We start from the raw sequence: 27,188 nt of genomic DNA on the forward strand, positions 1-27,188 counted from the left end.
TTTTTATTTTAAAGATTTTTTCTTCAAGGGGGACTGGGAGAGAGCACATGCAGGAGCAGGGCGAGGGGTCAAGGGAGAGGGAGAAGCAGACTCCCCACTGAGCAGAGAGCCCCAATGGGGGACTCGATCCTAGGACCCTGACTTGAGCTGAAGGCCAACACTTAACTGAGCCACCCAGGTGCCCAAGCTATGTGACCTCAGACACTAGCTTCAAACTATGGCACGACTGTTTCTTTCTGGGCCAGCTCCCTTGGACCACTCCAACACGACAGGAGACACGGCTGGAGACTCGGGAAGATGAGTGTCACAGCAAAGTTTGAAAAGACAATACTAACTTATATCACTCTGTACTTCATTTCTCCAACCCCTGGGGCCAGGCAGTTGGTCACTGAAGCAGAGGCGACAGACACTGGGGAGACAGAGAAGGGAACAATGGGCCAAGATCGGGTTTGGGTTCAGAAGGCACAACTGTGTTGTCAGCTCTACTTAGGGGCTGGGCCAGCCCCGGCATGTGATGCAGTCATGGGGTTCTGCCTTATCACTTACGTTTCCCCCACATTATACATTTTTCTCGGGGACTGCTGGGAGGCCCAAATAAAATAAGCACAGGAATGTGCGACAGGGCCTAGGGTCTAGGCCTGCCTCATGTGAGTCTCCTGCAGGAAGAACGGGGACGGACTGAGAGGCAGTCTGCAACAAGCAGCAGGAAACCAGGCTGTGGGACACAAAGCTAACTCCCACCTGAACTTTGTGGAACATCTGTAAATTAATCGCTTTGACTTCTTCCAGCTGCTGGCGGAGGGCGACCAGGGTGTCCTGCTTCTCGTGGGTGTCCTTTTCGAGCAGCTTCATGGCAATTTCCATTTCTGTCTTCATTCCAATCTGTAACTCCAGTTCTTTTTCTAGTTCCTTAAGAGGGTATTAATAAGGAAAGTATTATTGAAATAGCTGCAGAGATGTGTTTACCTGGGGCTGGATCCTGGGCAGTGCCAGAAATAAAAAACCCAAAGTCAGAATAGGTTAGCAAGATGCAGGAGAGTTTGTCTGGAAAGGACTAGATTAAGTTTTCCCCTTTTTCTCACTGTATAATGAATACTGGCTTTGTATGTCAGAAAGCTGGTAGGTGGCACTCAGCCTCAAGTTGCAGCAACCATGTTCTTTAAGCCTGAAGACCAGAACGCGGAGACTGAAAGAATGTCTGCTCAGCAATGCAATGTGAGTTTTTGGAATGGGATGCTAGATTATGGCAACAAGGGTGCGACCGTATTGAACCAGTTCCATCTTGGATAACTCAGGACACGTCTCCACACTGGTGCAAAGAAGCAAAGAAACAAAGCATTTCCAAGAGTTGAGTCTAATAAAAAACACTGGCTGGGGTGCCTGGGTACTTGGCTGGCACCCTTGACTCTTGATCTCAGGGTTATAAGTTCAAGCTCTACAATGGGTGTAGAGCCTACTTAACACAAAAAACAAAACACTGGTCACTGGCATGCAGATTGGGTAGAAAGAAACAGACCAGAGGTTGTGGGTGAGGGAGTTGTACTGGCAAAGCAACCATGAATCTGATCTCATGGTGATCTCTGACAAAGGTTTATAGAGATGGAAAAAACTAAAAGCTTAATAGTAACCCTTAAAAAAAATTTTTTTTTTTTTTAAAGATTTTATTTATTTGACAGAGAGAGAACTAAGCGGGAGAGTATGAGAGGGAGAGGGAGAAGCAGGCTCCCAGCTGAGCAGGAAGGCTAATGAGGGACTCCACCCCAGGACCCTGATATGACCTGAACTGAAGGCAAGTACTTAACATAGTGAACTACCCAGATGCCCCCTAAAACGCATTTGTTTTTAAAAGCAGATCAAGGAACGTGTTTGAAACACGGCAACAAAGAACCTGGCAAGCTACCAGGGAATACCTTCTCAACACACTCAGTCCTCCATACTCACCAAACGGACTTTCTTCTCTTCTTTTAGCTGCTTCCACACATCGCTATACATTTCATCCAGACCTTGCCGAGTTTGCTTGTAAGTCTCCAGCTCAACTTTCGTGTCTTGTTTTGTTATCTGTGTCAAACAAGAACAAGAGGAATGGTTTGTTTATGGAAGTGAGCTGACTATTTTAAAATACACCATTGGGATGCCCAGCTGGCTCAGTCCATAGAGTATATGTGACCCTTCATCTCAGGGTCATGAGTTCAAAGCCCCACCCTGGGCATAGAGCCTACTTAAACTAAGAGAAAAAAAAATTCTTTTTAATGTCACAATTTTTAAAGATGTAGATAATTTCTATTTTTAAGCATAATAGAAAAAGATTAAAAGATATTTCAAAAATATCTTTGAACTTGAAGGACAGAAGCAAGTCCCCAGACGTTTGAAAGCTGGATTCGGAACACAATTTGTATTTAATTTTCTTTAAAGCAGAGCAGTTGTTCTCAGTGGGAAAGGCCCCCATTTAGCGCGGACTTTTCTTTACCCGGCACGTTCTTCAGCACCCGGGGATTTGGAGATGAACCAGACACGGTCTCTCCGTGCTCTCAGGTCATCAGGTAGGACAGCTGCCGGCCAGCAGCTGTGCACCACAGGAAAGGGGTTCTCTATCGCAGGGAGGCGCAAACAGCTGTGGCACCGGGGGTGGCATCCCAGAGCCGCCCAGGTGGCCCGCGAGGGGGGAGGGCGGGCGCAGCGGCCCCAAATGCTGCAGCTGCGCACTGCGTGCGGCCTGCATCACTGCCGCACAGGGGGCTCGAGGTTGGTCAGGGATGCATACGCGCGTGCGTGCGGCCGATGTGCGTGCGTGCGTCGTGCCGCCCCACCGTGAGGCCCGCGTCTCGTCTCACCTCCACGCTCTTCTCACTTCTTTCGCGAATTAACTCGTTTTGTTCTCTCAATTGCTGCTGCTCTTCTTGAAGTGAACAGATCCGGTCTGTTGCAGCTGAAAGCTGGTAAAGAAAGACGTTTATGTTTCTCGGCGTCAGGACTGCTCTTACCGCTCAAATTTTAAAAGCTGACGTCCGGCACCTTCGCAGGTGACGATGGATTTCCACGTATCTGATACTTTGTTTCTCGTTTCAGTTCTGGGTTTTGAATAGGTAATGCACGGACGTAGTTTAAAAGACACGAGAGCAAACTAGTTCACGGCAAACATTCGCGGACACAAACTGACAGACGCTTGAATGTCCAACCCTGGAGAAGCGGTTTAACGAATGGCAGTGGGAGCATCAGATGAACACGTAGTTACTAGAATGTCTGCAGAGGCTTTTAATGACCTGAGAACATACTTAGGGCAGAACAGCGGGAGGGGAAAAAGGTGGGTTATGGAGGATGTTCTCACCTCTTTTAAAAAAAAATCCCCTAGGTGAAAAGTGCCTAGGAAAATTTGGGGCCTATATGAACACCAATGATGAAAGGAGTCACAGTAGCTCTCACCTAGCAAAGGGATTGTGGGCTTTTGTTCTGATTCTTGGTTCTTTTCAGTTTTGCCAGCCATTAAGCAGAAGGATATTTGATCCCTGGAGGGAGAGTGAAAGCCTTCTGCGGGAGGAATCACACCAAACCATTGAAGACAGGCCCTGGAGAGCCTCTTTCTGTCCTTGAGTGAGTTCCCACAGTTTAAGGCAAAGTGTATAGGAACAGGATGCCTAGGGAGAGGTAGGCAGAGGCATGAGCACATCCACCAACCTCTCCTTATCCAGCCTCCCAACACAGCCTGGTGAGAGAAGGGCAGGCTGGGGAAGGGGTAAGAAGAGGGACACTTGGCGGTGCTCTTGGCATCACTCACTGAAGGGGGGAGGGCCTGAAGCACCCAACTCTTTGCTCACCTTCCTCAAAAGCATCTAAGTTCAAGCAGACCAGGAACCCATGACTGGGGCTTCTAACCATGACCTGCTGCACCCAAATAAGGAACTTCAAGGCTCTAGGGGGTGCTGGTTGCTACAAGGGGAAGAAGCAGGCAAAAGCCAGACGCTAATTCCCATCCGCTCTCTGAAGATGGAGAGAGCATACCCTGAGGAGGGACTTTTCTCTAAAGCAGGTTTTCTATGAAAAGGGTTGGCCTTTGAAGAAAAAAATAACCCAGTTGTTTAGTTTCAAAAGCTAAGATTAGACCTTCACTGAAAGTATGCCACCTAGCCAGGAGAGCAAAGAATCAATCTGTTTGATCTAAAATCAACTGATGTCTCCACACGCCAAGTGTTGTATTAGGCAAATTTACGGAATACTAATCTAATTTCTACAGTACTGTAAGGTATGGGTTATCATGCAATCTGGAGATGAGAACCATGAGTCCAAAGACCTGCCTACCTAAACTGAGGCCCAGAGGCCCACCCACCCCAGGGAAACGTGGGTTCTCTAATTCTAAGTGTGGTGAAGCTGCTCCCGGGAAGCCCATCTATGAAGGCCACCTCTGAATTTCCTTCTCTCAAACAAATCTGACCTCCTCTCCTTAAAGCTTCTCAGGGCTGGCCCTGTGGGAGAGAGCAGTCAGTTTAAAGTAAGACTTAAACTGGGCCCTCCATACAAAAGCATGCTCTGTGTCTCTCCTTTGGCTGTAATCTGCCTCCACACCGAGGTGGGGGGGGGGTCACACCCTGGCCCCTGTCACAGCCCTCTTCCTCCCCAGGGAGACCTGGTGGGGAGGCCCGAGCAGCCAGGGACCGCTACCTGTGGAAAGCCTCAGAAAGGCTGAGCAACCCCCCTCCTGCTAACAGGAGACAAGATGTGTCCACCAAGGAGACTGCCGGGCAGCTGGCAGCAAGCTTTCTTCCTCGGCCTCAGCCCTCCTTCTTCCTGTCCTTTCATTCTCTCTCTTCCTAGTGAGAAAGCAGAGAAAGACCACACTGTGGGGAGACTGGTTCCATACTCCTGAGAGGCCGAAACACAGAAGGGGTGGGCGAGGGTTACTTTTACCTCATAACAGTCTGTGCCTTCTGGGCAGCAAGGGGACAGACTACATCAGAGGAAGGTGGGTAAAGAGGAAGAGAAAAGCATCTTCACCACAGGAGCTGGGCTTTCCCAAGGAGGCCTGATCTTCCCCGGGTGCACTGTGTGGTGGTGAAACCTAAGTCACTTAGAACTGGCTCATGATCAGCTGCCCTGGCTCATGGGAAGCCCCGGCAGGGCTGAACACAGACATTCTGAGGATGCAGAACTCTGAGAACACTGACCCCCCGTGCAGCTCAACCCAAGCTCAGCAATGCCATTCTGACCAGCGAGAAGCTCTGGTCAGATACACCAACCATACCATCTCTGCACCTCGGGCCACTCTGTTCTAAGAACTTCAGAAAGTTACAAACCTCTTCTTGAAGTTTTGAATTTGTCTTTTCCAAGCCATCTATCTTGCTTTGAAGATCCCCAACTGTGCAGCTAGAGAAAACAACACATTAAGTAACAGTGAGCTTATAAAGGCTGTCTCCCCAGCCTGTGAACAATGAGAACAGATTCCTAGGTTTCCTGTGCTGTGCATGGAAAGCCGAGGGTCTCTAATGAACGGAGACGAGAATTCTAAATACATATGTATGAGTGCGTGTGTATACATTTATTGAAAAGGCTTCAATGTCTTTCCCCCAAAATATGCTATCCATTTCTTTTTTAGCCAGTTGGAAAGGAAACAGATTTTTTTTCCCCTAACACAAAATGCATCGGTGGTCATTTATCTAGATCATTATCTGTAACAAGATATTGGTACTCTGGGGTTGTAGGATCAAAGGAGGTTTTAAATTGTTTTTATACTTTGCTTCATTTTTCAAATGCTCTAAGTAATCTGTACTACCTTCCTACTGAAAAATATGTCAAACTGATGTAAATTTGATAAACAATAAAAACAATGGCAACAATAACAAGCAGTAACTTCCTTTCTGGACGATGTGCCAGGCCCCGTTTGTTCTAAGCACTTCAATGCATCAACTCATGTGACCCTCCCCCCCATGATTCTGTGAGTAAATCTCACTGTTACCTGTTTCACAGATGATGAAATCATAACTTTACATTGGAAAACTCGCTCATGTTCATTCCCCACTGGTGGGGCACCGGGATCTGAACCTAGGTGGTCTGGCTTCAGGCCCTGTTGCCCCAAACTGGTGCCTTTTGCCACTGGGGCAGGGACAAAGAAACAAACCCTGCGAGACTTGTGAATCAAGGTTCAAGCATTGCGGGCGGGGTGGTGGTGGTGGGGGAATGGGGGACGGAAGGGTGGTGAGAAAATTATACAATGACACAAAGCGGAAAAAGGGAACACAAACAAAAGATATGGAGGTAATTACAAGGTTTTTGTTTTAAGTGGGTGCCACACCCAGGGTGAAACCCAATGCCGGGCTTGAAGTCAAGACTTGAGATTGAGACTTGATCCAAGATCAAGCATCAGATGCTTAACCAACTAAGCCACACAGGCTCCTTGGGAGCTACAAATTTTGAAAGTGTACCACTTTCAGTTCTATTCCAACTATATAACTTAGAAAATGTCACTAAAATTTATACATTTCTTAGAAAATATAGATGACCAAAAGAGATATATCCTCAGAAGGAAAAAATCTAAACAAACTTAGGAAAAACTGAAAAGCTAAAAAGCAAAGTACTACCTCAACAAAGGCTTTGAGCTTCACATTTTCTTTCTTCCTTTTTTTTTTTTTTTTTAGTAATTCCTACGCCCAACAAGGGGCTTGAACTCAAAACCCTGGGATCGAGAGTCCCCTATTCCACGGACTGAGCTAGCTAGGCATCCCAAGCTTCATGTTTTCAAGCAGCAAAGAATGCTCATGAACCAGAAGCTCTTCCTAATTCATTTTGTGAAGCTGCATAACCCAGACATCACACTGGAGAGGGAAAACCAGATATCGATTAGATCAGTTTACATATTAAAAAATGATTATTAAGACTACAATCAGGGTGTGCTTGGGTGGCTCATATGGTTAAATGTCTGCCTCCAGCTCAGGTCAGGACCCCAGGGTCCTGGGATCAAGTCCTGCATAGGGCTCCCTGATCAGCCGGGTGTCCATTTCACCCTCTCCCTTTGCCCCTCCCCCCTGCTAATGCTCTCTCTCAAATGAAAAAATTCTTTAAAAAGTAAAATAAAATACAACTACAATCAAGTAGGGTTTATCCCTGTGATATAGAAATGGCTCAATATAAAGATTTCTACTAATAAATATATCCCATCAACAGATTAAGCGATAAAAATCATGACTGCCTCAATGAAGCAGAGGGCACTTGATAAAATCTGACATCTGTTCCTTATAAAAATGCTCAATAAATAAGGGATCTATCAAGAATGTCTCGCAATAGCAGCCAACATCACACCTAAGGAGAACTTGGAGCAGCTTTCCCCGTATGGCGACACTGTGCCAGCTCCTTCAGCTGTCTCACTGGCTCCTGGCGCCAGAGGGGCCGCTCCCATGGAGCGGGGCTAACATGCACCGCGCACCCTCAGAGGGAATTCAGAGACACAGAGAACAACAGGTCTCCCAAACCCCTGACTGAGAATCTCTGCCTGCTCCCCACCAACACCACCATCGGCTAGTGCTTCAGGAAACACAGCAGCAGCTTTCCAATTAAAATGAAAAAAAAAAAAAAAAAAAAAAAAAAAAAAAAAAAATCAAGGTACAAGACGCCTGCTCTTTGCTACTGAATTGTTGTCAAAAGTCTAGCCCTGAAGGTTTTTCAACCCTTTTATCCTGCCCTGGCACCCCAGAGGGATGCGTGCTGACTGCCAGCCAGAACAGGGCTTCCCGTGGCTGTGACTTCCAACCAGGTGGCTGAGGGGCGAGGGGTGGAGATTCAGGGTATAATCTGGTTGCTTTCTACATTGTCTAACTGCACGAAACAAAGAATCCAAGAATTCCCAAAGCTCCTTATCGAGAAATCATACTTCTCCAGTATGCATGATAACCTTCTTTGTTGGTTTGGCAAAAGCGTCAGTTATGAATATATGGCAGTTCAAAAATGTTCCATGAAACAATTATTGGGTATTGAGACCAAACTAACTCTGGAGAAAGGAGCGAGTCCTACCTTAAGTGCCGGTTAAGTTCTTCCACGTAATTTTTTTGATCAAGGACATCAGTAATTCTTTCGTGCCTTTTAAGAAGAGCATAAAGAGAGACATTCCTTTTATTTGTGGCTAATACTTTCTAACCATCCCCCAACCCGCTGATCACCTTGAAGAAGTACCAAAGTCATCAGGAAACTAAGGGACAGTCAGACCTCCGTAATAATGTCTGCCTGGTCCCGATCCCGGAGTGAACAGAGAGCAAAGCCGGCCAAGGGTTGGGGTGTGGCAGGGCCAGCGGCTAGGGTCTTGGGAGATGCACAAACATGAGCAGACCTCTGGCAGACCCCCTCCTGCCCTGGCAGGCCGGGCATCTGGGGAGAGGAGAGAAAGCCATCTGGCACAGGTGCCCTCCCTTGAGGTGGCCAATGAAGCAGCCCCTGTCATGCTGAAGGGAAAGTGGGTAGCTCAAGAAAGCACACCAGAGGCTTTTAAACACATAAAGCTGACCAGTCTGGCTTAAAAACCAACCAACCAACCAACAAACAAACAAACAAACAACCCTCCCAAACTTCTACATTTTAAAGTTATGCTTTCCTCCAAACCCCAGCTTCTTTACATATATATGTATGTTCACACAGGTGCATGTCACGGGAGCTGGATTGTTCAGCGTGGTCAGTTGTTTCTTTTACCTGTTCTGCCCTTCACATAGGTGTACAGGTAACCCGCGTGAATAGTCTGCTGAGCCTATATGCATATGATCCTAATATCCCTCTGTGTCATACACACAGGTACCAACACATAGGTAGGGTATGTAATTGAAACATAAAAATATATTAGGGATTTCTTAGGTTTGTCTGCAAACATGATATATGGTTGACCCTTGAATAATGCAAAGGTTAGGGCACTAACCCTTATATGCAGTTGGAAATCTGCATGTAACTTTTGACTCCTCAGAAACTTTAGTAATAGCCTACTATTGACTGGAAGCCTTATCAATTACATAATCAACACATATTTCGTGTGTTATATATATTATATACTTTAGTCTTACAAAGAAATAAGTTAAAGAAAATCACAAGGTTGGGGGGGCCTGGATGGCACAGCTGGTTAAACAGCCGATTCTTGGTTTCAGCTCAGGTCTGATCTCAGGTTTGCGAGACCGAGCCCCACACCAGGCTCAGTGCTCTGTGCAGAGTCTGCTTAAGATTCTCTCTCTCTCCCTCTCCTTCTGCCCCTCTCCCCTTCTCTAAAATAAATAAATCTTAAAAAAAAGAGAGAAAATCAGAAGGAAAACACATTTAAAGTACTGTATGTATTTATTGAAAAAAAAATCTATGTATAAGTAGACTTAAGCAGTTTGAACCCGTGTTGTTCAGGGGTCAACTGTATACACCTGTCAGTATCATACTTTTCTCACTCAGGAGTACCTTGTGGAAATCCCTTTAAGTCTATTATACCCAGTAGGTGAAATTTGTTCTGTCTGCGTAATATATCACAGAGTGGAATATTCTGAATGTTCCATAGTTTATTCAATTATTCCCTTACTGATAATCAGTTTATTTCCATTTCTTTACATTAATCATATATGTATATATAAATTTTATTTTTAAGTAATCTTACACCCAACCTGGGGCTCAAACTTGCAACCTGAGACCGAGTTGCATGCTCTACTGAGTCAGCCAGGCGCCCCAAGAATCTATTTTTGTTTAAGTCTCAACTGGGTGAATTATTGTACCCCTGAAACATTAATGGGGTTCCCACTGACAGATAAGGTGTGCTGCTAGGGCACAGAGACCGTGAGAACACTTCTCAGAACACACTTGAAAGATAGGTGGTAAAATATTCAAACACAACCCAAAGGCTTACAGTGAAACTCCCCCCGCCATGCCTGCCTCCCAGCACCTTCCCGGGCAGGCAGCCCATGTTAGCTGGTCCATACGCTACTCTAGAATAGAGTCCACGTGCGGGGAAGCACAACATGTAAATGTGGTTGTATATTCTTTATTGTAACTCAAATGGCAGCATGTAATACACAGTGTTTGCTTTGTTTACTTCTCTTCTGTCCCAGAAAAGCTCCTTTAAAAGAATGTTCTTGCTAACCAGCATGAAGGAAAGCTACGTGTGGCACGAGGAGACATCTGAGACACCAGGATCAAAGAACAAGTCCCAAGGAAACTTATGTCTATATAATCGTACCGTCCCACTTATATTCAAACAAACCATAAGGCAAGTTATATGACCAACAGATATGTCTGCAGCATTTGGAAAAGCCATGGGAGGAGACCCAAGCAGGGTCTCCCCGCCGAGGGAGGGGCAGGAGGGGCAGTGAGCTGGGGATGTGAATGGACATATTTCACTTGTCCTCTCTATTCTGCCGAGCTCAGTTCCTTGTACGAGGGAATATTACTGTATTACTTCTGTAACTAAGACACCCGATGAGAATGAAAATGGCACACAAAGCCAACGCCAATATAGCCTTGTCTGCAGAATTTCACGAAACCGTGAAGAGCAGCAGCATGCAGGGCAGTACTTACTCTTTGCCGCCATCAAGCTCCTGCACATCCTTAAGGTAGAGGGAAAAATCAATCACGCCAACCTGATTGACATGAAAAGCACAAGTTTAAATAAGAGAGACTTGTCCCGTTCTCCACAAACCTTGTAACTTTAAAATTCAGGGTATTTACGTTCCTGTCTCTTTCCTACAAACATCTAGTTGGCTTAACCAGCTCTATAAAAGCAATCGATGGAACACACAGAAACCAAGAGAAAAATAACCCTACGCCCTTCTAGAAGAAAAACATATTAAAAAACCAGAATTTGGGGGAGGGAAGTGCACCAGCATGGCTCAGTCGGTTAGGCAACCGACTCTTGATTTTGGCTCAGGTCATGATCTCTGGGCGGAATCGAGCCCTGCATTGGGCTGCACGCTCAGCAGGGAGTCAGCTTGAGAGTCTCTCTCTCTCTCTCTCTCTCCCTCTCTCTGCTCCTCTTGCTCTCTAAGTAAATAAATACATTTTTATTTATTTATTTGTGTATTTGACAGACAGAGATCACAAGTAGGCAGAGAGGCAGGCAGAGAAAGAGGGAGAAGCAGGCTCCCCGATGAGCAGAGAGCCTGATGCAGGGCTCAATCCCAGGACCCTGAGACCATGACCTGAGCAGAAGGCAGAGGCTTAACCCACTGAGCCACCCAGCCGCCCCAATAAATACATTTTTTTAAAAGATTTTTATTTATTTATTTGACAGAGAGAGATCACAAGTAGGCAGAGAGGCAGGCAGAGAGAGAGAGAGGGAAGCAGGCTCCCCGCTGAGCAGAGAGCCCGATGCGGGACTCGATCCCAGGACCCTGAGATCATGACCTGAGCCGAAGGCAATGGCTTAAACCACTGAGCCATCCAGGCGCCCCCAATAAATACATTTTTTAAAAAATCAGAATTTAAGGGAATTTTCTAAAGTTTTCCTCCCTTGTCAAGGTTAGTTTTGTGTATTTATTCGACAATCAAGTTGGTGACAAAGATCAATAACAACAACAACAACAGAAAAGAGGCCTGGGTTGCTAGACCAAGGTGGAAGGTAACCTTAACTGATATCCTGCCTCCTTCTGTCCCTAAATTGTGGGTGAAATTTCATTTTCCAGGGGACATTCTCTGCTGCTGTGGAGAACAAGGGAGGACCCAAACCCCTCCATCTGGATGTTAAGGGCTTTGTCCAGAAATAAAGCACTTGGAGAGAATGAGAGCCTGGTCTGCCACTGTCCACTCCAGTGTGAGTAAATGAAACCACTCTTATTTGAAAAATGGGAAAACTGGGTCCATCAGTAGATACTTATCATTCATGTAAGAGCCCTATCACAGATCCTTACACAACCGTAACAAAGAACGCCATGGAGGGACGTAAAACGTATAGCGACATGAAAAAAGTTTCAGGAGAAAATATTAAGTCCCAGAGGGACAGGTACCGCATTAACTCTTTATAGTAACACCATTTTTTAATTTTAATTTTTAAAGAAGATTTTATTTATTTGAGAGAGAGCTCAAGCACGAATGGGGGAAAGGCAGAGAGAGGGAGAAGCAGACTCCCCACTGAGCAAGGAGACTGATGGAATGCGGGGCTTGATCTTAGGATCCTAGGATCATGACCTGAGCTGAAGGCAGACGCTTAACCGACTGAGCCACCCAGGTGTGCCATAACACCATTAAAAACAAAAAACAAACAAACAAAAAAGATTTATTTATTTAAGAGAGAGAGGGAACACACGTGCATGGGAGAGAATCTCAAGCAAACTCCAGGGTGAGCACGGAGCCCAAGCAGGGCTCCAGCCATGACCCTGAGATCATGACCTGAGCTGAAACCAGGAGTCAGATGTTCAACTGACTCAGCCACCCAGGCATCCCTATAGTAACACCATTTATGTTAAAGCCAGAGTCATGTGGGAGGGCTTCTATAACTTCTCTGCCACACCTCCTACCAATCTATATTCCCGACGCTTGAACCTGGGCAGTCTCAGTGTCTGTCTTCAGTCAAAAGCGGCAGAAACATGGCTATGATTTCTTAATGAAGGCAACACAAGCTTCTTCCTGGCTCTCCCTATAGGGGTGTATACCTCTGAGCTTCCACGGAGGAATTCTGGCCACCCTGGAGCCACCATGCTGGAGACCAAGTGGAGAAGTCCACATGAGGACAGAGGTGCCTGAGAGGCCTCTGCTGTTCCAATCCCAGCTCACTGAGCCCCTTCTCAGCCCGGAAGACAGACAAGCAAGACAGGAAGCCTCAGTGGTTGCTGCCCTGTCACCAACCTGACTGCAATCACAGAGCCCTCAGTCAAGAAGTGCCTGCCTCTTTCAGCCCAGTCAACTCCCAACCGGAGATACAGTGATGACTACTGGTTACCGGGCTGGGGATTTCTTACCCAGAAATAGGAGCAAGAAAGGATTCACTTTGAAACAAAACCTACGTAAACATAAATGCAGAGAAAAAAGGAGAACTGGTTCTAGAAAGACTTTCCCCTCAGTTTTTACCATTCTCTGTGGGGATGAGTGAGATTGACAGGGGAAGGGAGAAAGGAGTTTGAATTTTACTTTTCATTTGATATGCTTCTATATAAACTTTTTTCAACAAGCACACATTTCTTTTGCAATAAAATTAATAATAAAAAGAAATAAAGGCCGCCTGGCTGGCTCGGTGGGTGGAGCAAGCAACTCTTGATCTCGGGTTATGAGTTCAAACCCCAACTGGGTGTAGAGATTACTCAAAAATAAAATCTTTAAAAAATTAAATAATAAAATTAAATAAGAAAGAAATATATTTTCAACTGCAAAAAACCACATACACCCAACAATAGAAAGAAAGAGAGGGATGCTAGGGTGGATCAGTCGGTTAAAATCTAACTTCGGCTCAGGTCATGATTCCAGGGTCCTGGGATCGAGTCCCGCATCAGGGTCCTTGCTCAGCGGGGAGTCTGCTTCTCCCTCTCCCCTTGCTCCTCCCCACTGCTCATGTTCTCTCTCTCTGTCAAATAAATAAAAGCTTAAAAAAAAAAAAAAGAAAGAAAGGCAGAAGGAAAGGAGAGATTTGCAATATTGCAAATGAGAAAGTGAGATTTTAAGACGCTATAAAGGAATACTCTCATGTAACTAATAGATTTGAATGAAATAAATGACTTCTGGAAAAATATAAGTGACTAAAAAAATCGTCCCAAGCCACAGGAAACCAATACACAGACCAACAGCTAAGTAAAAAATTAAAGTGGTCAAAGAACTAGGACCAAAAGAAAAGCATAAAGCTGAAGAGGTCATACCAGGAAGAAACCTTCAAATAAAAAAAATAATTCCTGCTCTAATAAACAGTTATAGAAAACAAGAAAAGAACATTATCCGCCTTATTTATGAGATTAACACAATTCTGACGCCGCGAAGGGACAAAGAGCTGTGAAATCTAGGTGTATGCTAGAAGAATAACACGCCATGGCCACTGTGGATTTATTTTAGGAATGCAGAGGCAATATCACAACGGGAAACCTATGCATGAATTCCACTGTATTTATGGGATAAAAGATAAGACATTTTAAAAGATGCCCAAAAAAGGGTATGTGATGGCACGGCATGCTCATTTTTAATAAAAACACGAAATAAACTAGACTGGAACAGTACTTTCTAAACATAAGAGGCTCCCTCAGACACTAGCAGCAAGCCTTCACACCTCCTGGCGGCATGAGAGGCACTGAGCTGAAGAACAGAGCACGGAAATGTACAGAAGCCTCAAGTCACTACACTGTCCACCTGAAACTAATAAAATGCTACATGTCTACTAGAATTAAAAGGAAAAAAAAATTCTACCCTGAGCACAGACACACATACGGAAATTCTTTTTTTAAAAGATTTTATTAATTTATTTCATAGAGAGAGATCACAAGTAGGCAGAAAGAAGAGAGGGGGAAGCCGGCTCCCCGCCAAACAGAGAGCGCGATGCGGGGCTTGATCCCAGGATGCCGGGATCATGACCTGAGCCGAAGGCAGAGACTTTAACCCACTGAGCCACTCAGGCAACCCGACATACGGAAATTCTATTAAAACTAAAAAATGAGGGGCGCCTGGTGGCTCCGTGGGTTAAGCCTCTGCCTTCAGCTCAGGTCATGATCCCAAGATCCTGGGATCGAGCCCTGCATCGGGCTCTCTGCTCAGCGGGGAGCCTGCTCCCCACCCCCTCTCTGCCTGCCTCTCTGCCTACTTGTGATCTTTCTGTCAAACAAATCAATAAAATCTTTAAAAAAAAAAAAAAAAAAGGTAAATTTGGTGGGGCACCTGGCTGGCTCAGATGGTAGAGCATGTGACTCTTGATCTCAAGGTCCTGAGTTCAAGCCCCATGTTGGGCATGAAGCCTACTTAAAAAAATAAATAGGGGCGCCTAGGTGGCTCAATTAGTTAAGTGACTTTTTAAAATTAAATTAAAAAAATATTTTATTTGAGAGAGAGCACACATGTGTGCGCTCGCATGAACAGAGGGAAGGGTAGAGAGAAAGAGGGAAAAGCAGACTCCTCATTGAATGGAGAGAGTCCAACACAGGGCTTGATCCCAGGACCCTGAGATCATGACTGAAGGCAGATGCTTAAATGACACCCTTAAACTGACTCTTGGTTTCGGCTCAAGTCACGACCTCAGGGTTGTGAGGTCCAGCCCCATCTGGGGCTTCACGGTCAGTGGGGAGTCTACTTGAGATTCCCTCCCTCTCCTCCAGCGCGTGCACACTCTCTCTTTCTAAGATGAATCTTCAAACAAAACAAAACAAAACAAAACAAACCACCCAAACTAAACATGCTTTAAAAAAATGTAAATTTGAGAGGAGCTGTTTTGGTCTGTGAGATTGAAAAAGATCAAGATGTTCATCATGACGTCATAACACTGACGTAGGATGTTTACTTTAATACAGAAATTCCATAATTTATCCTAAGGAAGTCAATGGACAACAGTGCGAAGAGGCATGAGGATGTTTATAGTACTGTTGTAATACGGAATCAACCTCAGTTAATAAGGCCCTGGTTAAATAAATTATGGTACGCTCATCAAATGAATCCAGGCATACATTGTTTTATTACCTTTTGCTTTACTGCACTTCCCAGACACTGCATGTTTACAAGGTGTGGGTCGATGGCAGCCATGTGTTGGACAGGTCTATCAGCGCTGTTTTCCGAACAGCATTTGCTCCCCCTGTGTCTGTGTCACATTTTGGTAATCATGGATTTCAAACTTTTCCTATTACTACATTTGTTATGATGATCCGTGATCAGTCATCAGGACTTGCTGAAAGCTCAGATGATGGTTAGAATTTTTTTTAGCAAGAAAGCAGTTTAAAATTAAGGTATGGGGCACCTGGATGGCTCAGTTGGTTAAGTGTCTGCCTTCAGCTCAGGTCATGATCTGCGGGTCCTGGTATTGAGCCCTGCGTTGGGCTCCCTGCTCTGCAGGGATTCTGCTTCTTCCTCTCTCTCTGACCTTCTACCCTGCCTGTGCTCCCTCAAATAAATAAATAAAATCTTTAAAAAACATTTTACATTGACTTTTTGTTTAATTTACTTAGCTTAATTTATTTTTATTATTTATTTACACATTGATTTTTTAAAAAAGATATGGTGCTATCCCACACTTAATAGGCTACAGTATGGTTAAACATAACTTTTATATGCACTGGGAAACCAAAGAAGGTCATGATTCGCTCTACTGAGATATTCGATTAACTGCAGTGGTCTGGAACCCAAGCCACAGTCTCTCTGAGGTATGCTTCTACTGTGCAGCCATTTAAATGGCACATATCTCTACTGACATTGAGAGCCACGTGGGACACAGTGACAAATAAAAAAAAATTACAAAACGGGTGTGCCTGGGATAATCGTATTTTGGTTGAAAGAAAGAAAGAAGGAAAGATCCAAATACCTCTAAAATACAAACACACACAGCCTTTATTCATGTGTTGAAAGGATAGGTATCAAAATGTAACATTAAATCATTCAGCTATCTCTGAGTACTGGGATTCTGAGGCCTGGTTCTTTTCAAAAATACTTCTCTGTATTTTTTTGAAACATTTCAACATGCAAAAACAAAACTATTGGGGGGAAATAGAAAGGAGTGGCTTGGGTATGGAGGGGTTAGGGGAAGCTTTAGATTCTACAGATCTGAATTTGAACTTGTGGCAGGAAGAAGGCCAGGCAGTGGCCCAGCCACAGCTACATGTGTCTCCCCGCATCACCGACTCACTGTCCCTGCTGCTAGGAGTTTAGGCCTCAGCCCTGGTCACCCGCTCCAGGGCAGGGAGAAAGGAGGGCTGTCCTGCTCTCATTTCATGCCCCCTGCACCATCTCCCTTCCCCAACCTCTCCCAACTCTATCCTCACCCAACATTGGGGACTTGTCTGCTCCATGTTTTTGATGTCTCCACTCTTGGCCATGTCTAACTCATTTCCTGGATGGTTGCTAGATTGCTCTTTCTCAAACCCGGGCCTGATTATGCTGGCACACTGCTTAAAAACCTCTAACGGCTTCCCAAAGCTCCAGGGACAAAAGCATGGCCGTTAGCATGGTATGGATGGCCTGAAAACTGAGGCCGGCCTCTAACTTTGTGGGTCTCCGTGCCCTGGCCCGGACCCCACCCCAGCACAACACCCGGCACAGCCCTGGAGCAAACACCCTCTGCCATTTGCCCCCAGGAAGGTTGGCCACGTATCCACAGACCTGTGTAAAATCCCAGGCCCAAAGAAGGAACTCCACCTAGAGTCGAGATTCCCATCCTACCTGAGAATCCAAGTCTTCTCCTTTTAAGCAGAGATTGGCATCAAGAACATTGAGTCCCACCAGCAGACCGACAATCACCATCCCTTCTTCCTCCATCATTAATGCCTCGGGCTCATAGAACTCACTGCAAGAGATTGACACAACGGGGGGCTGGCCCCTCAGGAAGGGAGGCTCACCACCACTTCTCCCTGACCCGCCCTCCCCTTTCACCCCTCAGTGATGGGCCAGGCTGTCAGCTTCATCACGTACCCAGCAACTCTATGGTGCTATTTCCTGTCCCCACTTCAAGTGCTGCTCTTTTTTCTCTGGCTCCTCTTCTCTTTCTGTGGTTGAGGATGCGCTCCTCCTGCCTCCAGTCTGAGGCTGACTCCTCCACCTGGACCCCAGACCCCATCCTTCCCATCTCCTCTTGGCTCCCGTGCTCCCAACCATCACTCTGCCCCGCCTGTCCCCACTGGCGCCTTCTTCTGCATTGCTGTGTACTACTATGCCAGCAGGAAGCGGGATCCCACAGCCCCTCACATCCAAGAATAAAACTCCTCCCTCTTCCCTGTGTCCCATGGAGCCACACTGGCCGCTTTACTTCCTTACCTCCCAGTTGCCTTAGCCCTTTGCATGGGGACTCCATTCCCCATCTACTACTGCTCCTGGTCACCAAGGATGGGCTCATTTACCCACTGTGTGTGTGTGTGTATGTGTGTGTGTGTGTGTGCAAGAGAACTCGGTGACTTAAGAATTAGGGTATGAGGTCATGGGGATGAAAGGTACAAACGGGGAACATAGTCAATGGTACTGTCAGAACTTTGTATGGCGACAAATGGCAGCGCACTTATGAGCACGACACAATAGTGTAGACTTGTGGAATCACTCTGTTGCATGCCTGAAACTACTGTAACATTATGTATCAACTCTATTTCAATTAAAAAAAGAGTTAGTTCGTCAGAACAAAATGTGCACCTCAAAGTTACTCAGTGTGATTGTACTGAAAGCACAAAGTACACGAAGTATTTGAAATCCCTGTGTATCATGTAAAGATATGTGCAATAAGCCATGACTTGCAAACAATGAAAAATTCTGAGTGGCAGGCCATACTGTAACAGATGTTTTTAACTCAATCAGACAAAAAACACTACCTCTAGGGAGACTCTCCCCTTCCAAATTCCCAGGTTCTAGAAAAAAATTCCTTTGTGAGGATTATTTGTGTTTACATGTGAGTATCAAAAATGAACCAGTCATCAACTTCAGGGACAGCCAGTTAGTCGTTACTGATGCTAAGAGATAGAAAATTTTACAAGATGGATATGGAATCCTAAAATAGGTAACACAGGTATTCTCTCTTATAAAAGGCAGGTTTTTATACTTTAAAATTGTCCACTGCCTCTAGTTTTAAAGGCCTTTCCCCCCATTATCAATAAATCTAATACGTACCATATCATTGAAGTTTAATAGAATGGGTTGTCTGCTTCTTAATCTTAGGTATTTCTAAAGAATTATCTTTTAAAGGGCTTTTCAAAATGAAAAGCAGTAGGAATCTTCATTCAAAATGACTTTCAGATACCCAAGTTCGAAAAATGAAATACTCTTTAAAAACTAAGCCACAGGGGACACCTGGTAGCTCAGTCATTAAGCGTCTGCCTTCAGCTCAGATCATGATCCCAGTGTCCTGGGATCCAACCCTGCGTCAGGGCTCCCTGCTCAGCAGGGAGTCTGCTTCTCCCTCCCCCACTCGCCCTGCTTGTGTTCCCTCTTTTGCTGTGTCTCTCCCTGTCAAATAAATATAAAAAATCTTTAAAAATCTTAAAAAATAAAAAAATTAAAATTAAAATCATAAAAAAACCACCCCAAAACCAAACCACGGGATGTTTACGATGAACAATAACCCAAATAAAAGCTGTGTACGTCGTACACTCCTGTTGTAATTCCAAACCATTTCCAGAACTATGTTCTAAGTATTTACAGAGCAAAAGACAAGCAAAGACAGGAGGTAAAATACCTTAAGAGATGTTTATTGTCTATGAGCACTTTCAGATAATCTGCCAGTTTCTTCTGCATGAGCGCAAGATACAGCCAGGCTCTGCCTCTTCCCACAGCCGTCCTGGAATTTAGTGAAGCAGCAAACTGTTAAAGCATGACACCAAAAACCCCCAAGCCCCCAATTTACCTGAAGAGAGACACATATTCCCGCCTGTACGTGCATGTGAACACAGGGAACACCGTGGGAATAGCAGCTTTGGGGTCTGGCTGCAGCAAAGTCTGGGAAGGCCCAGAAAATAGCTTTCTGCAAACCTCTGGGTACAGTTTGAATTTTGTATCACGGACATGTATTTTTGGTTTGTTTTGAGGAGAGAAAAAAACTCTTAAGCCACAAAAAATATCCGATTTCTGGAACAAATACAATTAGATAAAACTTGGCATAGATTCATAAAATTTCACATGGGGCCAGGAAATAGCTGATTAGTATACTGCATAAACACTTCTTCGGGGCGCCTGGGTGGCTCAGTGGGTTGGGCCTCTGCCTTCGGCTCGGGTGATGATCTCGGGGTCCTGGGATCGAGCCCCGCATCGGGCTCTCTGCTCAGCGGGGAGACTGCTTCCCCCTCTCCCACTCCCTCTGCTTGTGTTCCCTCTCTCACTGTGCATCTCTGTCAAATAAATAAATAAAATCTTTTTAAAAAATTAATATAAGGAACATAGTGTTTGTTGATGTGTTGAAGTCTTACGTCTTTAGGCATTAGCTCAAAGGTGCAACTTTATTTTTAATTGTGGCAAAATACACAGAACATAAAAATTCACCTTCTTACGTGTACACTTCATTAGCATTTAATATGTTCATGCTGTTGTGCGGCCAGTCTCAAAGAGGTAATTTGGAAAAGGCCTGCTCTAAGCATCAGAAGAAACCCAAAAGCCTCCCAGCTGTAGACCTAACACTGCTTGAGGAAAACTTCTGTTCCAGGCAGAGTGACAGCATCTGTGACCTCCAAGAAAGTTGTCGAGGCACTCTTGTAACCAGTGTCTGCACCGAAGAGAGCTGTGGGGGTCGCTTCCAGGAGCCAGGCCCGTAAGGGTTAATCCAACTCCATCAGTACAAAAGGCTTTGAAGTCCTCCCCTCCCCCCAAAATAAATGAGCTTAAATCGGAGTAAAAAAGGAAGTAAAGAAGAAAAGGAAGATACTGACTGTTGGCAATGATGCGGCAAGTCGACACAGACAGGCGTGCCGTGTCAGGCACATAAACCCGCACCACACTTCCAGCCAGTGATTTGATCAGGGTATCAAAACTCTAGATCTAATAATGTGTGGTAAGGAAATAATTCAGGATGCACATAAAAACGTACTTGTGGGGCAAGTCTGCCACACTCCTCAGATAATGAAAAACTGAAGAAAAGCACAAGGCCCAAAGAAGCGTTAAGATGATGAGCTCCATAAAGGAATGCAATGTGGCCATTTCAAAAATGATGTTGTGGGGATGCGTGGGTGGCTCAGTCGATTAAGCGTCTGCCTTCAGCTCGGGTCATGGTCCCAGGGTCCTCGGATCGAGCCCTGCATTGGGCTCCCTGCTCAGAGGGGGTGTGCTTGTCCTCTGCCTCCCCCTCCACCTTCTGCAACTGGTGCTCTCTCTCAAATAAATAAATAAAAATCTTAAAACAACAACAAACAAATCAACAAACACCACCCATGACTTGAAAACAGTGAAAAACCTTGGGTCACGGGGTCATACTACGTAAGATATTTTCATTTCAATTAGGGGAACTGAACTTGAGGGAGATTCCTGAGGATACAAAACGCACCCTGCCAAGTTTCAAACTACCCTTCCACCCCCCAAATTTTAAAACTTTTGTAACTATTTAATGAAATAGGAAAAAAGAAAAGTCCTTCCCAACACGACCCCTGGTGAGGCTACTTCTCTGCAGGCATCAGAGAATGCCTGTGTCTTTCCGTCTGGGGAAGACAGGGGAGGATTTTGGTACCTGAGCCTGTCACCTGTTTATAGTTAAAGAGTTAAGAAGGGAACAGAGGTAGTGGGTTTGGCAGACAGTGAGCTCTTTGATAATACAAGACTTCAAACCTGCCTCTCATGCTGAAGTGGAAACAGAGGTCTGAGTGTGGGAGGGACAGCCCTGGTCTGCTGCAATCTGAATACACTGGGACTCTGGACTGGGACTCCATCCCCCCGGCCTCACTCAGAGGGAGGGAGCTGGATGGAAGGGGTGGGCAGCAGGACCACAGAAGGAACTGCTGAAACAAAGCAGACGTGGGAAGTGCCTGAGAGCTCATCAAATAGTATCTGAAAGTTGTCATGGTGCAAAAGGCTTTCACCTTCTGTGGGCTAGGCTCAAGGGCCGAACTAGGGACAGGGACCGAGGCTTCAATTTCACCTTGAGAAGACCACACAGGGCTCTGCAGCAATGGAGGTCAATAGACTTAGAGGCTTCTAGAATCCCCCAGACCTGTGTTCCCTTCCTGGCTCCACCACTCACTTGCCAAAGGGCCTTGGGCAGGTTACTTAGCTGCTCAACTGTGATCCCAATAGCTTTCCCGGAGGCTTTGTTGTGGGGAATTCAATGAGATCCTGAAATGTCCTTAGCACAATGCCTGGCACACAGCAGGCCCCTGGTAAATGCTGACGATTATTATCTGAAAACGGAACAGGCTGCCTCCCCAGGAGAAGCACCTGAGGCTGGACAGTGGTGTCCCCCTGCAGGAGACTGCACAGTGCTTGTTTGCATGGGCCTAGGGATCTCTAGGTCCCCTTTTAAATGCAGACCTCATGATGATGCCTTGTTTGTATTGTCAAGTTTTTTTATTTTGAGCCTATGCATGGGGATCTCAAGGGCCAACCCAGACATGGTAAATGATTTGTCTCACCTTTTCACAAATGTCCCATATCCCAGAAGCTAAAATCTGGCCTGAACTATATTCTGAAAACCGCCCAGATGCATCCAAAACTCAGATTCCAGGGGGCCTAATGATGACCCTTTTACTTTTGTAACTGCTTCTCAGGTAACAACACCTTTTCTCCCCGCCCCCCCCCCCCCTTTTAAAGTAATCTCTATGCCGAACATGGGGCTGGAATTCATGGCCTGAGATCAAGAGTTGCATCTTCTCCTGACTGAGCCAGCCAGCTGCCTCACGACACCTTTTCAAACTACATGACCTAAGTGTGACCTACAGGAATCATGGTCCCCATCTTAAAGATAAGGTAACTGAGGCTTAAGGAGGGAAAATATTGCTCAACATCTTGAGCATAACGAGCAGCAGAGCTGAGACTAAAGTTTAAATCGAGTGTGGCTCATGTTACAATTTGTTTGAAATTAGAAAAAGTTTTAACAGCAAGGAATTGAGAAATAGGTAAATATGAGGGAGTTTTTTTTTTTTTTTTTTAAACATTAAATCAGTGTTAGCTACTTCTCACTCACTTTAATTCTGGCAGGTTTCTGACGCTAGTGGCTATATCCGATGCTTCTGGACAAAGTTTCTCCACCAGCTCCAAAGGACCGAAGAAAGATTTATTTTGGCCAATAAAACTCTTCTTAACTAAAAGGGAAAACCAAAGTGTTATTCATAAGAGTAGGTTGCAAAATGTCCTCGGGTGCCCACAGTCTCTCTCCCAAAAGCCAAATGGACAATGCACACAGCTCTACTGCTTAATCCTGATTTAGTCCTGGGGACTCAGAGATGTCAGATAACAAATGAGCCCTCCCCTCCTCTGGTGACAGGGTTTCTGTGATACCCTGACTATATACACTTACTCCAAGTATTTATTGCCCATGAAAGCAAACAAACAAACAAATACACACACACACACACACACACGATATATATTTATCTTGTAGAAATCCTTCCCCTTTCTCCCTCCCACCTGATGCCAACATCAATGCTGGATTTCAAATCACCACCATCCCTCATCTGAATTGCTGCCAATAAGCTTCTAATGGGTCTCCTTGCTCCTAAGAGGGACACCTCACCACCCTCCTCCCCCTCATAATCTCTTCGTACACGGAAGTTCTTTTAAAGGGGCGCCTGGGTAGCTCAGTTGGTTAAGTGCCAGCCTTCAGCTCAGGTCATGATCTCAGGGTCCTGGGATCGAGCCCCGTGTCAGACTCCCTGCTCAGAGGGGAGCCTGTTTCTCCCTATCTCTCTGCTGCTCCTCCTACTTGTGCTCTCTGCCAAATAAATTAAATCTTAAAAAAAAAAAAAAAAAAAAAGGAAGTTCTTCTAAAAATGTTAAGTCAGGCCATGTTTTTCCCTTTGCTTAAAATCCTCCAGATAGACCTACGATACAATCCAGTTCCTCACGTGACCTGCAAAAGCCTACATGACCCAACCTTTTCCTGCCCCCCAATCCATTTCCCTGCCCTCATCTCCTCCCACTCTCCCTCTGAGCCCACTGGCATCTTCCTCAAACCAAGCCTCGTCTCACCCAGGGCTTCTGCCTACCTGTTTCTTCCCCCACTAAGGAATGCTCTTGCCCCAAATCTTGGCACAGCTAACTCTTTCTCCTTTAGGTCTCAGCTCACAGTTCACCTCCCCAGAAAGACCTCACCTCTCACTCTCGCTGAAATGCTTGCTGCTTCCTTGAATTTGTGGCATTTTGTAATTTCGTTTCTGCATTCATCGTCTGTCTGGTCCCCTAGAACTGTGCTGTCCCTAGAGTCACTGGGTACTGTGTGCTCTTGAGCACCTGAAATGTAGCCAGTGCAACTGAGATGTGGTATAAAACACCTGGTGGGTTTTTAAGCCTTAGTAGAATAAAGAATGTAAAATACCTCATCGATAAGGCTTTTAATCACTATGTGTCAAAAATCATAATATTTTGGATATACTGGGGTCAATAAAATGTGTTCTAAAAATTAATTTCACCTGTTTCTTTTTAATTTTTCCTTTCTTTTTTTATTTAACAAAGATTTTTATTTATTTATTTGACAGACAGAGATCACAGGTAGGCAGAGAGGCAGGCAGAGAGAGGGGGAAGCCGGCTCCCCGCTGAGCAGAGAGCCTGATGCGGGGCTTGAACCCAGGACCCTGAGATCATGACCTGAGCCGAAGACAGAGGCTTTAACCCACTGAGCCACCCAGGCGCCCCGTCCTTTTTTTTTTTTTTTTAAACGTGCCTACCAAAACACTAAAAATTGCACAAGTACCTTGCGTGGCATTTCCCCTGGCCAGTGCCGCTCTCCAGGTCGGGTCTGGCGTGCTGGGACCCCCCGTCTGTTCTGCACCCCGCCGTTACCCCAGCACCCAGAACAAGGCTCGCCACTGATGAATACATGTGGAGCAAACAGCTGGCCCGAACTCCCCCGCCCCGAAGGCCCCCTCAAGTTCACCTTTCAGCCCGTGTTTGAGGCAGTGCTCCATCACTACGAAGAACTGCTGCAAGGGGGCATGGTCCGCATCCAGGCTGCGGCCCAGGCTCAGGGCGGACTGCAGCAAGACTTTGACGCTGAGTTTCATCATGTGCATCAAGTTGGCACGCTCCTCCATCATCTGGCACCTGGAAGCTGTAGGGGCACAAACAGGGACAGCCCCGTTAGTGGCCTGAGGGTGGTCCGGGGTGAGGAGGTTGGAAGATCGGCCTGGCGCGGGGCCAGGCGATCAGTTCCGAGAGCGGACGTGTGGCTGGACGGATAACTGGACTTCGTAGTCAACCGGCCTCTGATCCCAGGGGGTCACGGCTGCACCTGGGCAGCCTGAGCCGCGGGTCAGCCTCGGGAGACCTCTCCCAGGCGGCTCCGCGCGTTGCCTGGGCGACGGCTCTACTAAGACTCGTCGCGATTGGCGTTTTCCACACCCAGTATTCATTTTCGACCAATGGAAGGGGGCATACTCCACGAAGCTCCGCCCCAAGCTAGAAGGCGAGCTGGGAAAAGTGCTCCTCCCTTGGACATTCCGATTGGACGGACTCAGTCAGAGGCCACGCCCACGAAGCCCACGGGCGCCATTTTGCATTCTCGGTGTGGGTAGCCCTGTCGTGAGCCTCCCCCAGAGGGCTCTCTGAGCCTGTTCCTTTGTCCGACGGTGTCAACCCAAGTGCGTTTGGGAAAGCTTCTGCCCCTGAGCTCCAGACTCAAATTCTCAATGCCTAGCTTTAGCCCACAGTGGGTGGGCAATACGAGTTCGACGCTTTTTTGTGGTACGTGAAACCGCTACAATCAGAACCCAGCTACGTTTCCATTTCAACTCCTATTAACGCTGTCTCGGTTTTGAGAGTAAAAAGTTTGTGGGCCGTCGGTATCAGGTACCCACGACAAATGTTTACCACGTGTCCCCTTCATGCCCAGAAAGCTGCCCGCCTAGAAATTAAAAATGCATACTCCACGAGATTAACCGCGTCCTGGCGGGAAAAACCACCCCACGCACTCCCCTCCGCGCACCCCACTCCGCACCCCGCCAACATCCTGAAACACTGGCGGGCCAGACGGTGGTGGGGGTGGGGTGGGGATCGTAGTGGCTTTTCATGTTTACGTCTCCTTGGATTCTGCGAATCCTTGCTGAATACACTGATCCGTATATTCTGTATAAATTAATATTGATACTAATCCTTTCCTTATAGCTGTTTGATCTCACGGTCATTCATTAACACGACCATCAGGATAGTTTAAAAGAGGGCACACATGGAGAGCTGAATCGAGAAGTAATGTTATTATGGCTGAACTGATAATAAAGGTATTAAGTAAACACTATTGAGACCTGAGACAGCCTGGGACTAAAAATTCTAAAAAGTCTCAGACACCCACAAAGACAGCTACTGGAAATGAAGAGTCGGTGGGAACATTTCATCAGAGGAAAATGGGTTGATTAAAGGGTGGGGGCGGTATCATTATTTTTAAATTTACAGAGAATCCTAGATATTAAATGTATAAATTTGAAAGCATTAGTGAGCGGGAGGATCGGCAAAGAAAAGAAAAATTGTGAAAGCCTCATCAAGAGGAGGGAGAAACCCTAAACGGACCAATAAAAGATGCAGTTTGCAAAGACTGACTGCTCAAGAAGCCACCACGCCCAGGTCTGCAAACCACCGCCTGCTCCTCGGAATGCAGAGCGAGGATTATGCGGAGCTAGGATTGTGGAGCGCCCGCAAACCTAAAAGTTTGCAGAAGATCCGTTTTCAGTCCCCGAGGTTTCACCCTCTGTAACAGGGTTTCAGCCAGCTCTATTTTCACCTCATTCTGTACTTTCTAATTAAGTTCCTTCCAGCTTATCTCTTAGGTCCCCGCAAGAGCCTGCGGGCCAGGCGTTCCCTCAGGGGAACCAAACTACCATATGGACTGTCCTGAGCCAGCAAGACTCCTTGTGTGACTAACCCCAAGACAAGGATGGACGCGGCCTTTACTGCCCACCCGCCTGTACCTGTACCCACCGACCTCTGCCCCCACATTTTCCTTACAGAAATCTAGAGTATTCTCAGCACTTTGTAGCCCACCTTTGAGATGCTACTCCCCCTCACTGCAGTAAATTCCTTTCTTGGCTCATCACCCCTCCTCTCTCTGCCAGTGGCTGAACCTGGTCTGTTTGGGACCCCCCCCCCCCCCCGCCCCCAGCCAGGTGCTCTTGCATTCCTGCGGCCTGGTTACAGATTCCCACATCTTCCTCTTGATGTGCCTGATGACCGAGCAGAAGGCAGGCTGAGGACAGGACCTAAGCTCAAACCCTGCCCCCACCAGGCTACCACGCCCCCCCAACAGGCTGTGTGCGGCATTCCTCGGACACTGCTGACTGCCCTAAAACTAAGGAAAGGGAAAAACAAATGGTTAATTGATAAAGATCACAGTCCTTTATAGGACAGGGGTCTCGATCAGTTTACCACTGTCCTAGAGATTTACAAGGCAAAAGCATCCTGTTACTAATAGCCTAATATCCAGAGACCCAAAGACTCAATTTCCTGGAGCCCTAACATCACCCTCTCCTCCACGGCAATGTGGGAAACGAAGGCAAAAG

General features: G+C 46.1%; 1 protein-coding gene across 1 annotated transcript in view; it reads right to left on the bottom strand.

Annotated features, from left to right (window-relative positions):
- RUFY1 (RUN and FYVE domain containing 1) overlaps positions 1 to 27,188 on the bottom strand; it is a 59,572-nt gene that overhangs the window by 25,732 nt on the left and 6,652 nt on the right. Inside the window, exons 2-11 of the mRNA XM_045999941.1 lie at positions 24,578 to 24,751; positions 22,670 to 22,787; positions 19,247 to 19,348; positions 17,254 to 17,377; positions 10,507 to 10,568; positions 7,993 to 8,058; positions 5,286 to 5,355; positions 2,832 to 2,933; positions 1,942 to 2,058; positions 742 to 909 (exon numbers count right to left, since the gene is read on the bottom strand). Of these exons, the coding sequence (XP_045855897.1) occupies positions 742 to 909; positions 1,942 to 2,058; positions 2,832 to 2,933; positions 5,286 to 5,355; positions 7,993 to 8,058; positions 10,507 to 10,568; positions 17,254 to 17,377; positions 19,247 to 19,348; positions 22,670 to 22,787; positions 24,578 to 24,751 (1,103 nt within the window). The remainder of the gene's footprint in view (positions 1 to 741; positions 910 to 1,941; positions 2,059 to 2,831; positions 2,934 to 5,285; positions 5,356 to 7,992; positions 8,059 to 10,506; positions 10,569 to 17,253; positions 17,378 to 19,246; positions 19,349 to 22,669; positions 22,788 to 24,577; positions 24,752 to 27,188) is intronic.

The sequence above is a fragment of the Meles meles genome, chromosome 3 (assembly GCF_922984935.1).
Source record: "Meles meles chromosome 3, mMelMel3.1 paternal haplotype, whole genome shotgun sequence".
Taxonomy (NCBI): Eukaryota; Metazoa; Chordata; class Mammalia; order Carnivora; family Mustelidae; genus Meles; species Meles meles.